Source organism: Opisthorchis viverrini, assembly GCF_000715545.1.
Source record: "Opisthorchis viverrini unplaced genomic scaffold opera_v5_98, whole genome shotgun sequence".
Lineage (NCBI taxonomy): Eukaryota > Metazoa > Platyhelminthes > Trematoda > Opisthorchiida > Opisthorchiidae > Opisthorchis > Opisthorchis viverrini.
The window spans coordinates 1,507,775-1,522,107 of record NW_008751755.1 but is presented as its reverse complement, the minus strand read 5'-3'; the positions used below and the strand labels follow the sequence as shown (position 1 = coordinate 1,522,107).

At 46.1% G+C, this 14,333-nt stretch overlaps 2 protein-coding genes across 2 annotated transcripts in view; one reads left to right on the top strand and one right to left on the bottom strand.

Moving 5' to 3' along the window:
• Positions 1 to 5,301, top strand: part of T265_13754 (hypothetical protein) — a gene marked incomplete at both ends in the record, with an annotated part of 7,491 nt that extends 2,190 nt beyond the window's left edge. Inside the window, one exon of the mRNA XM_009170325.1 lies at positions 5,121 to 5,301. Within this exon, the coding sequence (XP_009168589.1) occupies positions 5,121 to 5,301 (181 nt within the window). The remainder of the gene's footprint in view (positions 1 to 5,120) is intronic.
• Positions 1 to 14,333, bottom strand: part of T265_05334 (hypothetical protein) — a gene marked incomplete at both ends in the record, with an annotated part of 27,374 nt that overhangs the window by 4,962 nt on the left and 8,079 nt on the right. The window lies entirely within an intron of this gene.

The following is a 14,333-nucleotide window of genomic DNA, read 5'->3' as shown; positions in this document are numbered from 1 at the left end:
ATCTTTATATATATATATATATATATTATACGCCTATAATTGAAAGAGATGATGAGGCAGAGAAAGGTACATTGGACTAGCCGATCGTCCATATTTATTTCAAAGCAAGATTCTGCCAGAGCAAATGCTTTACTTCTTCGCTTCAATCCCGCTTTCAAATGTGTAATCGAAGTACAGTCATCCGCGCAAAGCGACGTACAGATTTTTTAATTGCACAGTTTCGCCTCGCCCACAAGCGTTTTGATCTGAGGAGTTGGACGTCCAGACAGAACTGCATCAGTGCTCCATCTTCAGAACCACGAACTCCTTTTGCCAATATCTCAGTCAGATTCAGATAAAAGAAAGTTGATACGCGACTTGCTTCACTCTCGTTAGAACTGGTCCCACAGTTGCGTACTCAGGCACCCGTGCCTTAGCGATGGGATTTGATTTCGTTCATAGTTTCTTCCGGACAGTCGAACTTTTGCAGAGTGATCCACAGCGCCTCTGTTCATGGAGTCAGGGATGTCGTAACGTTTATGTTGCCTGCTTTCCGTTGCAGCTGATGCCCTAAAAAGCTACGATCAGCCGTAATACATATGCTTTGGGATCTACATTACTGTTCTTCGATATTTTCCTCCAGCCTTGATGCAACTGGGTGCGATGCGCGCTAAGCTTTTGACTGCAGTTCAGAAGAGACTGATTCCCCCATAGTTACTCTTTGTGTGTTGGCTTCCCTTTCATTTGGACACTGGCACTATTGTGGGATCCTTGAGATCTTGTGCGACATTTTCAGCTTCTCAGATTGTGCAGATCAGGTGAAAAAAGTTCTCCCAATAAGAATCCGCTCGATTTGAATATTTCCGCAGGCATTCCGTCTTTCTCGGCAGCTGCGCCATTCTGTGGTTCACCCTTCTGTATTCGGCCTTCTTAGGTTGGAAAGGTTCATTTTCACAAGGGCTTAAGGTGAATGCAGGCTAGTCCAAATCCAGGTCAGATGGGTTTTTAAGTAATTTTGGGAAGCATGCCTTTCAAACAGGCAGTGTCTCTTTATCGTTGGTCCCGTCACGGTGTCCTGGATCTATTGCCTAAGTCACTATCTTCGCACTGATACAAATCGGTTCATCCAATATCCATCCGTTCATATGGTCGACCACTGCGGCACCCCGTTCCCGTCTGTGGTTTTCCAGATCAGTAGGATGTGTATCCAGCTTCTCGTAACCTTTCTCGATCGGTCAAGGATAGAGTTGAGGGTAGTTATGTCGGTACAGTACACCTTTCGGGTATGTCGCGTCCATCTTTGTCAGGAGTGGTTTTCACGGGTTATAACCCGTGCAATTTCGGCTGCTGCTGGTCCTTTGGCTCAACCTCCCGAGCTGTAATCCTCCTTCACGGCAGCACCATTGTCACCCGTAGCACGAGGAATCTCTTCTGTTTGTCTGATTGCTCTTCTTCGATTCTCCTACATTCACAAAGCTTTGAGAAGCAAAGTGTCGCTCCTGTGAGAGTGAACACCTTCACCAATTAGTGAGGTCGTTCCCGTAATAATCCTGTCGTACACAAACGAGATAATTGGATCCATGGCTGTCAGACTTCGCAACACCATAACCATCGACTGTACACCATCACTTTGGCAAAGTAAAGCCGTCTGTGAGTTGTACTCTACTGGATTGATCAGACTGAACGTTTTTGCTGGTATTTTTGGGCACTGGGCACCAGACACAAGTGATTTTTGATGTATCACTCACTTTGACTCTGAGAACACTAAGTTTTGTTTTCTGATTCGCCCGTGCTGTCTGGTCTTTACTAAGGCTAACAGCCCATAGCACAACGCGTCCGCCTCTTTCTTGACTACTTTAGTGCGGAATTAGTGAGTCGGCTTTAAGACTATCTTGGATCACCGCCGAAGAACTCACCTAGCAATTTCACAGTTGCATCACCTGTACCGCTTGATTTGTCGGATCAGTGGAGATCAAGTGAGAAATGTAACGATTATTTTATTCCACAGCATCTTGCACTTGTAAACGAAATAACGACAGCGGATGATGCTGCGATGTTCATTTGGCGAGGCTGTCCGCGTCGTCCTCAGTTTTTTTAGTTTCAGCTGACGGTGTTTTCGACCGCTTCGTCTGGGGCTGAAAGGGTCCAGTTTTTCAAGCGAGACCGTCGATGTGAATCCACCGATTAATACTTGATGTTTCATGAGAACTGGTGAAATAATGCAATTTTCGCAGCAGTTTCATTCGAGAACGAATTACGCTTGATGTCGGAGTAACAGCAGTTTACTGAAGTGCCGACAGCTGAAATTTTGCATGTTATTAATATTTATCGCAATGAAGTAGCTGCAAAAAGTCATATGCGGTGTTTTACGGTGGATAAACCCGGAGCAGTCCTAAACGCTGTGGTGAAACCGATCTCACGCAGTTGCGCATTTGGTGGATTGAGAACTAAGCTTACGGAAGAAAAATGCCTGACCTGGCGTCAAATATGCAAGAAGCGTCAGGGTTACTCGATCTATGTTAATTCTTTTTTTAGAATGGCAGTCACTAGTACTCATTCAATGGTTTTCGAGAGCACAGTGATATGAATGTTGTTGGCTAGGTGGATTATCTAGTGAGTACGACACGTGTTCTAGATCGATTCCGGAGCTATAGTAAACAGTCCCGGAAAACTATGTTGGTAACATACCTGTCAAAGTCTTCATAGCCTATCTGCGGATATGGTGCAGAGTGAGGAACACGCCGAAGGACGAAACACAACTATCGACGACAAAATTGATCGACAGCGGTAGCTATGTAATAAATAATAAATATAGTGGTTTTGCTACGGCACTCTTTCGCACTTTACTGCCTGAAGGAAGCACGAGGGCCGATGTGCTGCCAGGTTGCCCAAGCCTAGACAGGAGCAGTCGAGATGCAGGGGCGGGGTTCGATGGCCACAACTTAGACTTCTTCATGGAGGACGCGTATCCAAATATCGGGATCACAGTCATCCAGAAGCTGAGTTTTATCACCGTTAACCACGTGGATTACATTCACGTGAAAAGTACTTCTTGGTCTTTGCTCCTTAATTCGGATGTCTTAGGGGGGGGGGCAATAAGTCCGCAGTGGGTAGTTTTGCACCTGTTTTGTTGTCCGTAAGGGGAGTTCCCATGGCGCTACGTGACATGTCAAAAACCGAGCTAGACTGTCGGATAGAAATACACCTTAATGCAAAAGTAGATTGGCTCACAGACTGGATGAGCCTGATCTGATCGTCCATTGAACCTAAAGCTTTGAATGCGACGTTACACAGAAGACAAGCGTATTCTTAGGCTGGGTGATTATCCGCTGGAACTGCATGAGGCCAGTTCTTTTCATACCAAGTTTGTCTGCAACTTCTTGATAGTTTAATTTGGACACTTTAGGTGCGCTTTGGTTTCATTGGCTTCGTCTACTATTTGGCCCGAAATTTTCTCAGCCAATGCTGCTAAGATCTCAAAAATACAACTATGAGTTCTACTCACGAGGTTGCTGAGAACTCTTCGACAGCCCACGACCGGTTTCACCCTTCTTGGGGCTCATCAGGTAGGTGGGTTCAAGTACAACATAAGGTTGGCGGAAACTCGGGGACTGCGCCTACTTGATGAGCCCCAAGAAGGGCGAAACCGGCCCTGGGCTGTCGAAGAGTTTTCAGCAACCTTGGGAGTAGTTTCCTTATGAAAATATCCTGCGACATCTCGAATATCGTGCCAACTGAATCGTGAGGTGGCCTGTGTGCAGCACATTCAGTTGTAGAATATCATAAACGAGAGATTCAGTTGATTCTCTCGTGAAAACCAAGTTGATTTGCAAATTAGTGCATTTCTCGACAACTATGGGTTATTCCATCAACCAGAGACGCATGTTTTTTGCTGACGCGCCACTCATATCAGTCACGAAGAACGCTGAGTTTTCAGACTGTGAGTCTCAGGTCGTTCTCATGGATTGTATCTTGACAATACTTGTGCTGCGAACGCTGTCCGATTCCTTTTGACAATTTGTGTAGAACTCTAATCACGATCGCCTAGCTTGGTCCAGTCACTCGAGTGATGAATTTCCGTGTGTGTAACCGATCCAAAGTCCAGTCATACATCTCATACTTTAAGTGACTCACTTCTCTGAGCACACATACATTGTTGTTGGTATGATACATTCAATGAGTCATTTCCCTCATGAACTGAAACTAATCTGTCACTTTACTGAGCGACGGAATATGGTTCAGCGTCCTTGAACGCTGCCCGGTGGTTGGGTTTGTTTGTAGTGTAACAAAAATCGAACAAATCTGAGAAATTAAAGTAGTGGAGCACCGGTCTGCAGCTGTCCGTCACATGGTCAACCGCAGTGCATGACATTCCTCTTAATAATCAACTGCTGTGATGTGATTAGTAAGTAGTAATTGTACGGTAAATGACGTTTTACCTACCCCTCATGGCACCGGTTAGAAGGGTCAGTATAAAAGTGTAGTAACTCGGGGCTTGTCGTTGATTCAAAATCACAAACTCCTTCGAATAAGAAATATCATAACGCGTGATTGCGGAAGTAACATTGTGGCAAGCGACAAATCATTTCTCTTGTATCCGTGATGAGAACTCACTCTGTAAGTGCCACGGCAGATATTCAACGCCAGAATTGGCCGTTGTAGAAAGTCTGTGGTGGATATCAGGCGTTGGTCCAAGTGGTGATGAGTGCACTGAGGCTCGAGCCGCGTTTCCCACTACGAACCAATGTTACTTCACACTGCTACTCTAACAAGTTGATTCCCACCCAACCGAAGCTGGTCTCTGTTGTCACCTAAATGTTGGTATGAGCTAAACTTTGGATTCTATATGAGTCGGCTTCACGCAGGTCATCAACTGCCACACGATCATTTCCATGGTCGCTGTGAATGGAGTAGACGAGTAACAAATTCCACTTGAAGTGGATACCACTTCCTTTTTGTCCGCGCGAAACCCCATTGGTTTGCTACAGGCGAAAGTTTTGTAATCTATCACCGCCCTCCGTGTGTTCATGGGGCCTTTTTCCTTTCGTTAGTAATAATGCACATTTGCTCATTGTGTTTTATCGTATCAACTATTCCTGGTGCATTGACTTATTTCGATCGTTCTGTTTATCTCTTTGTAGTATACCTTACATTGAGACGAGTGCGGCTACGGGATTCCAGGTCACTGCAGCGGTTGACAAACTACTGGATGCCGTGATGCACCGAATCGAAGCATCCGTGACGAAACCGCGAGTGATGCCAGGTGAATTGGATAAAGTTGACCTCGGTGAAAAACCGAAACAATCCAAATGTGCTTGCTAGATTCTCTTCCGTGTAAGTCTTCTGTATGCCCTTGTGGGCGACCATCCTCCGTCTTTTAGTATGTTTCTTCTTCACAAACACATCAGTAGCTAAGAGCTCTCCGGCCCGATTCCGAGAAAGTTGGCCCCACAATACTCGCACTCGGTGCAGCCGGGTTGTCCATTGGGTCCCTGGTTTGAGGGTCAGGTGGATGAGAGCCACAGTTGAAGTTTCACTTTCCGAGTTGTGACATGGTTAGATTTGGCAATGTGACGAAGAACATTTCATACTCTATTCATTGACACTCAGCTTGGGGCAATGAAACATTGTTATCAAAGCCGATGTTTCTACGTGTGAACATGTTAGCGTGTTTTCAACTACTGTCCCCAAATGCAGCCAATGAGTAATCCACGTTTTTGAACGATTGAAATAAGCTTAATTTGCCACGGTAGATCATATTTCCAACCAGATTTTGGAAATGTGACTGCCCAACACAATTGGTTATTTGTTGGCGGGACGCTGCTCATAAGCTGCTTTCTTATGGCTTATCGACAGCCCACGACCAGTTTCATCCTCTTCGGGACTCATCAGGTAGACACCATCAACCTGTTTTACTTGAACCCACACTGTACACAGTTGAGATACTACCAGGTTGTCCGAGTCTAAAATTGGCAGTCCAGATGACAGGGTTGGGTTCGGACCACGCGTTTTCCAGCCAGTAAGTTCACTCCATAACCTCCGAACCATCTCAAAGGGCACTCACTCACAGCTCAAATGAATGAGCCAAATGCTTCTTGTATGGTTGTCGTGGGTAACCGGATACTGTTGGTTCTCAGCTCAACATTATATAGAATGTTCCCGAAAACTCTTGTATGCAAATGCTCATTTTGGCAGCCAACAATTATGCAGAAGCGACAGTATTTGGCCTCCATAATACACGTATTCAATTTCGGCTCGTGTCCCAAATATGCGCTATTTGCAGGGAGCACCATTGCTTTGCGTTTGAGAAGACCTGTCCTAGAAATACCCATCGATCTGACGTCAGGTCACTTAAAACGCTCATGTGATGTTCTCAGGTTATAAGGACACAACCGGCCAATCCATTTGGTGCGAATTAACAACCGGCACGCCCACTCGGCATTAGCCTTACTCGGAAACAAGTCAGGGGTACAATACCCTCTACAAGCTGCGTATCGGCGATACGTGTGTATGATTTCTCAGGCCGGCTCTAACTGTGCTAATTTAGCCTTACGTACAGCCCACTGTTTACTTGTGTCAGTAAAACCAGTACCTAGTCAGGCGGTCGTGTTCGAGCTTACGGCTGACATTTCTCGAGGAACCTGACTCCATAAATATGTCGCTTTCAATACCGCGGACCGTCTTTCTAATATAGACATTCTCTTTATGTTCATTTCTGTTCATTGTTTCAGTCACCTCTGAAACTTTCCAGTTCAAAATCGCACTCGAAAAAGTAAGTAGCAACATGGAGCATGTTTGTGTGAACAAAGCATGTCGAGTGCGGACAGTTCCTCATGTCAGTGTCTCGAAATTTTGTTCGCGTATGCTGTTGGCACTCTACAATTTAAGTACAGTTCAGATTTTATCAGCCCTGTTCGTTCACTAGCTCGTGGGTACTTCAGAACGGTAGTGTCTCACATGGTTATCCTCCAAGTTGAATTCTGGTGTAACTGAAACTTGGCCTCACTGAAGAAGCAAATCATCAACCGGCTGTGAATGGAAGTGGCTTTCGCCAAAACGCACACAATCCCCATTTGTCATCGGAATGCACACCAAACTGGATTACGGAAGTGTAAACAACATATATCACGGGAATCTTCGACCTTATCACGCTAGCCATTTAACCTCTTCAAACTACAGGCGTCGGAGCACACTGCAGTAGCCTGTGCCTTGTTCTCTTGCCACCCAGTTGTATTTCACTAAAGTCAGTCACATCGCAGCTTGATACGAAACCGATACGATGTGAAGTGGGATGCGAAATACATTCAGTCATTTGCATAAAAATTTGGTTTTCACGGGAGACTCGCCTGGAACCCAGCCGAATCTCTCTTTTCTGATGCTTTTAAGCAGCTGAATGTGCTGCCATAGGCCACCCCATGTTTCATTTCGCACTATATTCAATATATCGCAATACATTATGTAGGCGTAATACCCTACTCATGAGGTTGCAAAACCCGTCATGGGCTCTCGAGGATTTCAGAGACCACATAGCTCTTCTGGGAACTCACCCCGTTTTAATGCAAACAATATTAAATAATCTGAACAATTCTGCCTCATCTACAAAGTGTAAAGTGCTACTGCAAGACTGGGTGGACTCGAAACCTAGCCTCATATTTGCGGATGAATCGATTCAGGCAGTAGACAGATCTGTTTACCCGGGTAGCTGTATCAATCCCGGTGGTCTGGCGAAAGATGAAATTTCTATCCGGATTGGGAAGGCCAGAGCATCTTTTGTGAACCTGCGTCACCTGTGGCTTAGGCGTGACATTAACTTCTCTGTCAAGGGTCGAGTTTACAATGCTGCGGTGCGCTCCATTTTACTATATGGATCAGAAACCTGGCCGCTGCTTGCCGAAGACGTCAAAAGACCATCGATGTCTTCGTGGCATTGCCCGAATCTGGTGGGAACACGGGATCAGCAATTCTGAAGTGCGTCTGGAGAAATAACTCACCCTCGACAGATGGACTGATCACTCTGCATCGGTTGCGCTGGCTTGGCCACGTGCTGCGTATGCCAGGCGACCGACTTCTTCGAAGCGCTTTTCGCACAACCACGTGAAGAGTGTAAGAGAGCCAGAGGCGGTCAAACAATGACTTGGCAGCGAAGTATCAAAGCCATCACCGGCAAACTCGGCTGCGCGCTACCACTCCTCCCCAAATCATCGGTGAACAAAACTGCGACAGCTACAACCACTGTACGACGAGTACTCAGTTATAACAGCTGACAATGATGATGTTTACGTCTGTAAAATGCGGTCACCTCTATTGTCAAGTGTGAAAGCCACATCGCTGCATCCCGCGTACAAGCGTTCAGACTGCTGCTGAAACGAACCAATGCGGACTCTAGTGCACTGGATATAAGTTTGCCGGCAATGGATAGGCATACCTGCTTAGGTGGACAAAAAGCACAACATATCAGCATACGATAGGCAAGAGTATATGGTTTATCGTGGTACTTAATTGTTGTCACCTCAGTTCCGTAGTGGACTTACTCAGGGTATCTAACTATTCTATCTCTGTTCGTACCATTGCGTGAAGGGTCATTGAATAGGGCTTTCCCTCGCTCGGTAACGTTATTGTTTGCCTTGTACTTTCTACTGTGTCCGTCTGGTTACGACATTATCTCCAATTTCCTAGTTCATCTGGACGACACCACGTGAAATCGTATGTTTACCTGGAACAATCGATATGGTGGATACAATTTGCTATGCTTCAGGCCCCTGTAGTTTGAAAGTGGCTTGAGAAGATCGTGGCCGGCCGTCAGTGAACTAAGTTAACTTGGTCGACCAGGTATAGCTTCGAATCCCCGTGAGGATATGCAACTCACATTCATGGTCGAACCGATGGTAAACAGCCTGTGTGCAATTTCCTGTCAGTAGGAGTATGTCAGAGAGTTCAGTTGGCTGCACATGTGGCTCAGGGCAAACCAAATGCCCAGGGTCACCGGCTTAAATCGACATTACAGGCAATACCAATCCACCACGTGGTATTGTCCGTCTACTATGGCTTCGGAAAAATATCGAATTCATGGGATGGATGGCGGAATGGCTCAGCGGCTGGAGCGCGAATTTACTGACCACCATAAGGTCCGCGGTTCGAACTCGGCCTCTGCATCTGGACTTCCTCTGACTAGGCTTGGGTAACCTGGCAGTATCCCAGCCCCCGTGCTTCCTTCGGGTGGCATGGCAACCCTGAAGGAGTGTCACGGCTAAACGACTGGTGGACTTTCATGGCCGTACAGTCGTACCAGGCGGTGTACCGTGCTTATCAGCTGTCTTTAACTGCCAGGATTTCGTACACCTGTTGTATTAAAACTGGCTGTGAAAAGTGTAGCGTCTGAGATGTAGTCGGTAGTCTTGAAACCTTAATCACAAAGTGATCTCACAGGTGGTTTTTGAAGTAAATGCATGAACGCCACAGGGCGCTCGGCGAGAAGCAGTTGCTAGTGTCTGTAAGACCGCTGTGTTCTGTTCTGGCGTTCTCATCTAGGAAACTGCCAGGTTGATTAGGTTTCTAGAAAATGACTTGACCACTTCGCTCATCATCTCTGATTCATGTCTATTCTGTCCATCAATGAACTACATAGCTAAGCTAATTTATGGTTCATTCTATGCTGCGTCACGGAGTTTGGGTCTCTTTCTCTATCATTTGTTCTACCTCAAAAACAGTGCTCCAATGTCTTGGCCAGACTATGTATCGGTGATTGAATGCTGAAAACGTTCGAACTTCTGCTCGTCATAATCAAAATTTCTACCACTGGGTGAAGCGTATTTCAATGTTCTAAACTTGACATTTGTCAGGCAAACTGACATCGCAGTGACAACATCGGCCTTCCTCTCATCTGGCCACCACTCTTATTGCGATAAGGTACTTCATTTGAATTGTCTTTAGGTTATAGGCCAACTTACTTAGTTATCTTGGCGGCGAGGGTTCTGCTGGATCGGAACTCTCGAACAGTTATCAAAAGGCTATTATTTCCGGTGAGCCTCCCGAGGGATAGTGAGATTCTTACATTCCTATCCCCATGCCAATTTATCGTCACAGTATTATTCGACGAATTCATTCTCACCGATGAATGAATGCGTGTTAGAATGAAACACTTCGTGCACGTGATACATCGTTCGTGACTACGGAGATTAACTGGAGCTAACGTGGAAACCACGTGTGCAGTTCCGAGGGCGCATTCAAATCCCATGTAACAGGGACTTTACAGCAGTCTTTAGCTATTTTGACTTTATCTAATGTCCCATCTGAACTGAGCCGGCTTGTTGGCCTGAGGTCCGCTTTTACGTCTCAGTAACACTAGGTTTATGATGTTAGCCTCTGACATCCCTCATTTCCTTTCCAGTTTCATCACCCTTCCCTGACCTGGTCGACATGCCAACTGAAGAATACTCATCGCAGCAATGTTTTTTCGGTTTATTCTGTGATGGTCTATCGCCTGTGCTGTGATGTCTCACCCCCGTTTTGTATTATTATTATATGGGGTCATGGTTGTACTTACGTGTCTTCCTTACTAATTTTCTAACCTGGCACTGACAGAACGTAATTATTTATGCTTTTTTTGGGTGCCTACTTCTTGCGCTCTTTGACTCATGTATGATCATTTTACATGTACTTCATTCAGTTTATGTTATCTTTGAAAATCTAGATTTTCAGGTTGGTTTTGTGACTGTTCCATATGCGGGCTTGTGTGGGATTGCCGCCTGATTACGTAAACCAGTTGGTCTACAGTCCTTGTTGACGTTGGATCATTGGGTGTAATAACAGTATTTCCTCAGCTTTGTTCTCGGTCTAAACGTCCCAGGCTAGCGTCCCCGCCAAAACAACCACCAAAGTTGCACAATGTGTATTAATGCCCAAAACCGGATCAGAAACACATCCAATGCGTTTATAGACTGCGTGCGGCGACTACGTTCTGGAAATTCTAAAGCCTGAATGCGCCATTGGCAACCGGCTTTCACCGGATACTGGACCCTGATTGGCTGTTGGGTCCTGACTTTCGGTCAATCAGAGCTTGCCTTGATGCTGGACCGGCGAGCGGCCCGATTCCATGGCCAATCGCGTGCGGGATAGGTTTTTGGCCGTAGCAGCGCCTAGCTGCAAGCGCTATCGGTGCGGAATTCCACTTTGGCGATTTAACATTTATGATACGTTTAGCAAGGTTTACTGGTTCCCCGAAGTCGGTAACTACAATATATATTGACTCACAATCAAAGGCGCAGCGGCGCACGTTCACTCCCAAAATTCTTAACGATTACATTGAGTAGTGAAGCTTCTGTTGTGCTTTTTCTCATTGAGGTTGACTTTGCATCCCCCTGAGCCATTCTCTAAATGGGTATTGTTCAATGGCGGCATGTTATTCAAAGTCCTCATTTGTTACCATCCTCCTCCCCGCAAAAGTATTCTGTGCATCTAAATAAGATGCTTCGTCAGAAGCTGCTCCGGTGTGCTTGTGAAGGGTTGAGTTTTCTTTCAGCTAGAGCGAACTAATTGTACTCAAACAGACTGCGAAAGTATGCTACGTCATCTATGCTAAAGTGTTCAGCGGGTCAAATGTGCGTCGGGACCATTGGAAATATGCGAGCAGTGCTGTTTGGTATGTGCTTTTTAACCGATCTGTCCTGATAACCACGATGAGTGCATTTCGTATTGATCCATGGCGTTTTGAATCACTCCGTGTTTTTCTTGTGGTAGGACCGATTCTGTTTGTTTACTGGGGCCATCGTTGGAAGCATGTGCCGGTTTCTCGTGAAAGTTTGTGAGTTTGTCTTGAGCAGCGCCCTGAGCACTAAGGTGCACTAAATCCCGCTACAGCGAAGTGGACGTAGGAGGGCTGTAACCCATGCATTAAGAAGCGAACGACTCTGAATATTTTGTTCGCTCTTCGGTATTCGAGTCGGAACCTTGTTGCTTATGAGCGAGAGGGCGGAACAGTAGGGATTTTAGAGGATCAACAAAATGCAGTCATCAAAGAGGCGGTTTGCTGTGCGGCCTGCAAAACAGCATGTGGGGCTCGTTCGGTAGGGTAGTTTTGGGCGGCAAAAATAAACAGTTGATTCTATCCATCAGTCGTATCTCCACTGTTTACGGAGAGCCTGGGTCACTTCACCTAGTTTAACCAGTCTACCATCAATTGGCTGGAGCTGCCAGTCACAGTCCATATGTAGGTCAGAAACAAAGGCCTGGTTTGTCTTGCGAGCGTGCTTTCGGTCCTCACTTTTGTCACCGTTAGGATAACGGAATTCGGATCATGATTGGTTATCTGTTCTGGATTCTAAGGTTTCCTCTCAATGAGAAGATACACTTCTGTATTAGTATGGTCCGGATTTTCCCTCAAATACAGCTCGCTCAACGTCTTATTTAATGTTTCCTCAGTTTGTGCAGCTTATGTGCCTCTATCAGAGTGAAAGAGACTGGTGCTTGCAATCGCAAAGGAGTTAGCTTAACCATAGTCGTAACCAAACTTATATCGCTCGTTCTACGTAGTCTTACGTAGCAGCGTGAACACATGATTGACAGCAACAAGCAAGATTCCGGCCACGAGAGAGCTGTGTGGACCACATCTTTACACTCCGTCAAGTGCTATAGCAGTGGCATGCGTATAAAAAATAAAAAAAAACATTCAGCTGTAGCTCCCTTTCGGTGCCTAGCTGCCATGCCACCCGAAGGTTGCACGAGGGCTGGGATACTGCCAGGTTGCCCAATCCTAGACAGGGGAAGTCGAGAGGCAGAGGTCGGATTCGAACCACGGACCTTCCAGTCAGTAAATTCGCGCCCTTACCACTTGGGCCATCTCGCCCCATGCGTATGGAGGACCTACAGTCTTGGTATTCCTTAACTTCTAGATTGCATCCGATTCTTCCGACAGGGTATGCCGCAGAATTTCGTGGATGTGGTGCACTGTTTGTATTCGCATACTTGCGGCGTCGTGAGAGCGCATAGGGAGCACTTCAAAAGCTTTCCTCTCCATTGTTGTTAAGTTTTGTCATTGACGGGGCGGAATACTGAAAGATCTCCAAAACCACGGTGTTCAAGTCTGTCAGGACGGGAACCCTGTCGACCCAGAATGCGCAGACAACAATTTTCTTGTTTTGAAGAACAGCATGAAGAGCAATCAGTACTCGGAAGCTGACCAAAGTGATCCAGTCGTTCAGTGTGTGCTTCGCGCCCACACGCTGTAGGACGTACAGTCTTGGAACATTACTGGCTCATAATAAGCCTGTGGGTAACCGCGACCCCTCCACGAAGATCACTTTCGAAAGGTGCCTTGTCGAAAGCTGTTGGTGACTAATGTTCCGAACGTCTTACTGTCAAAGCACACCTCACAACAACGGTTTTTCATGACTCCTTCAAAATGAACGAGAGTTGTGGAAAGTCGGTTGCAAATTGTGGAACAACTGACCGTCTGCGACTTCATCAATAAGGCGACAACAGTTACCCGTCTCCTGAATGAACCAGTAGTAACAAGAACGTCGTTTGAGCTAGTTCGGTTCCTCTGCTGCACCAGTTCGGCCTCAAACTCTGCCACTACTGGTAGGATCTCTTCGTAATGAGTTGAGTGTTGTAATGTTCAGTTAGCCGGCATCCAATCGTTCCTCGAGGGCTTTGCTCAAGAGATGGCTCAGTGGTAAAGGCGCCGGCTCACGGACCGGAAGGTCCTTAGTTCGAACCCAACCTCAGCATCTCGACTGTTTCTGTCTGAGTTTAGTCAAACTGACAGTGTCCAAACTCTTGTTTCTGCGTTTCACAGACCACTACTACGTATGAAGCTACAGCGAAACACCTAAATCAGTATGGTCCTCACATCCGATACAATCCGTAACCTGTTCGGAAGAGTTCGCTAAAGTATAGGACTATTTGGGTTACAATTACTGAACGTCCAAATTTTCTGGCAACATGCTGTGCGTTGACTAGATTGATGTCCAGCGGTTGTTAAGGTAATGTGGAGCACGGAGGCAAAAAGTCAATCTTGGTGTCACTGAATTCAGAATGGTGATTTGAAAGCAAACCATCTGACGACACTATATTTTGTCCTTCCAAATGTATTTCTTTGTTGCGACTTTCCAACCAATTGTGGAACGTATCATGCGTCACCCAGTCATATGCAGTTAAACAGAATCCGTGTGTTCGCGTTTTTCAAAACAGGAACTTGCCGCATCTGTTCTCCCAGAATACTGTAGTTCAAAGATTAGATAAGTCACTCCCTTCATAGGGCTTATCGCCTTCGTAGGCTTTACTTTGGCGTCGACAAATATATCCTATTCTAATCCACGCTCCAACAAGCGCTTATGACGCGCTAGCGGCTAGCACAC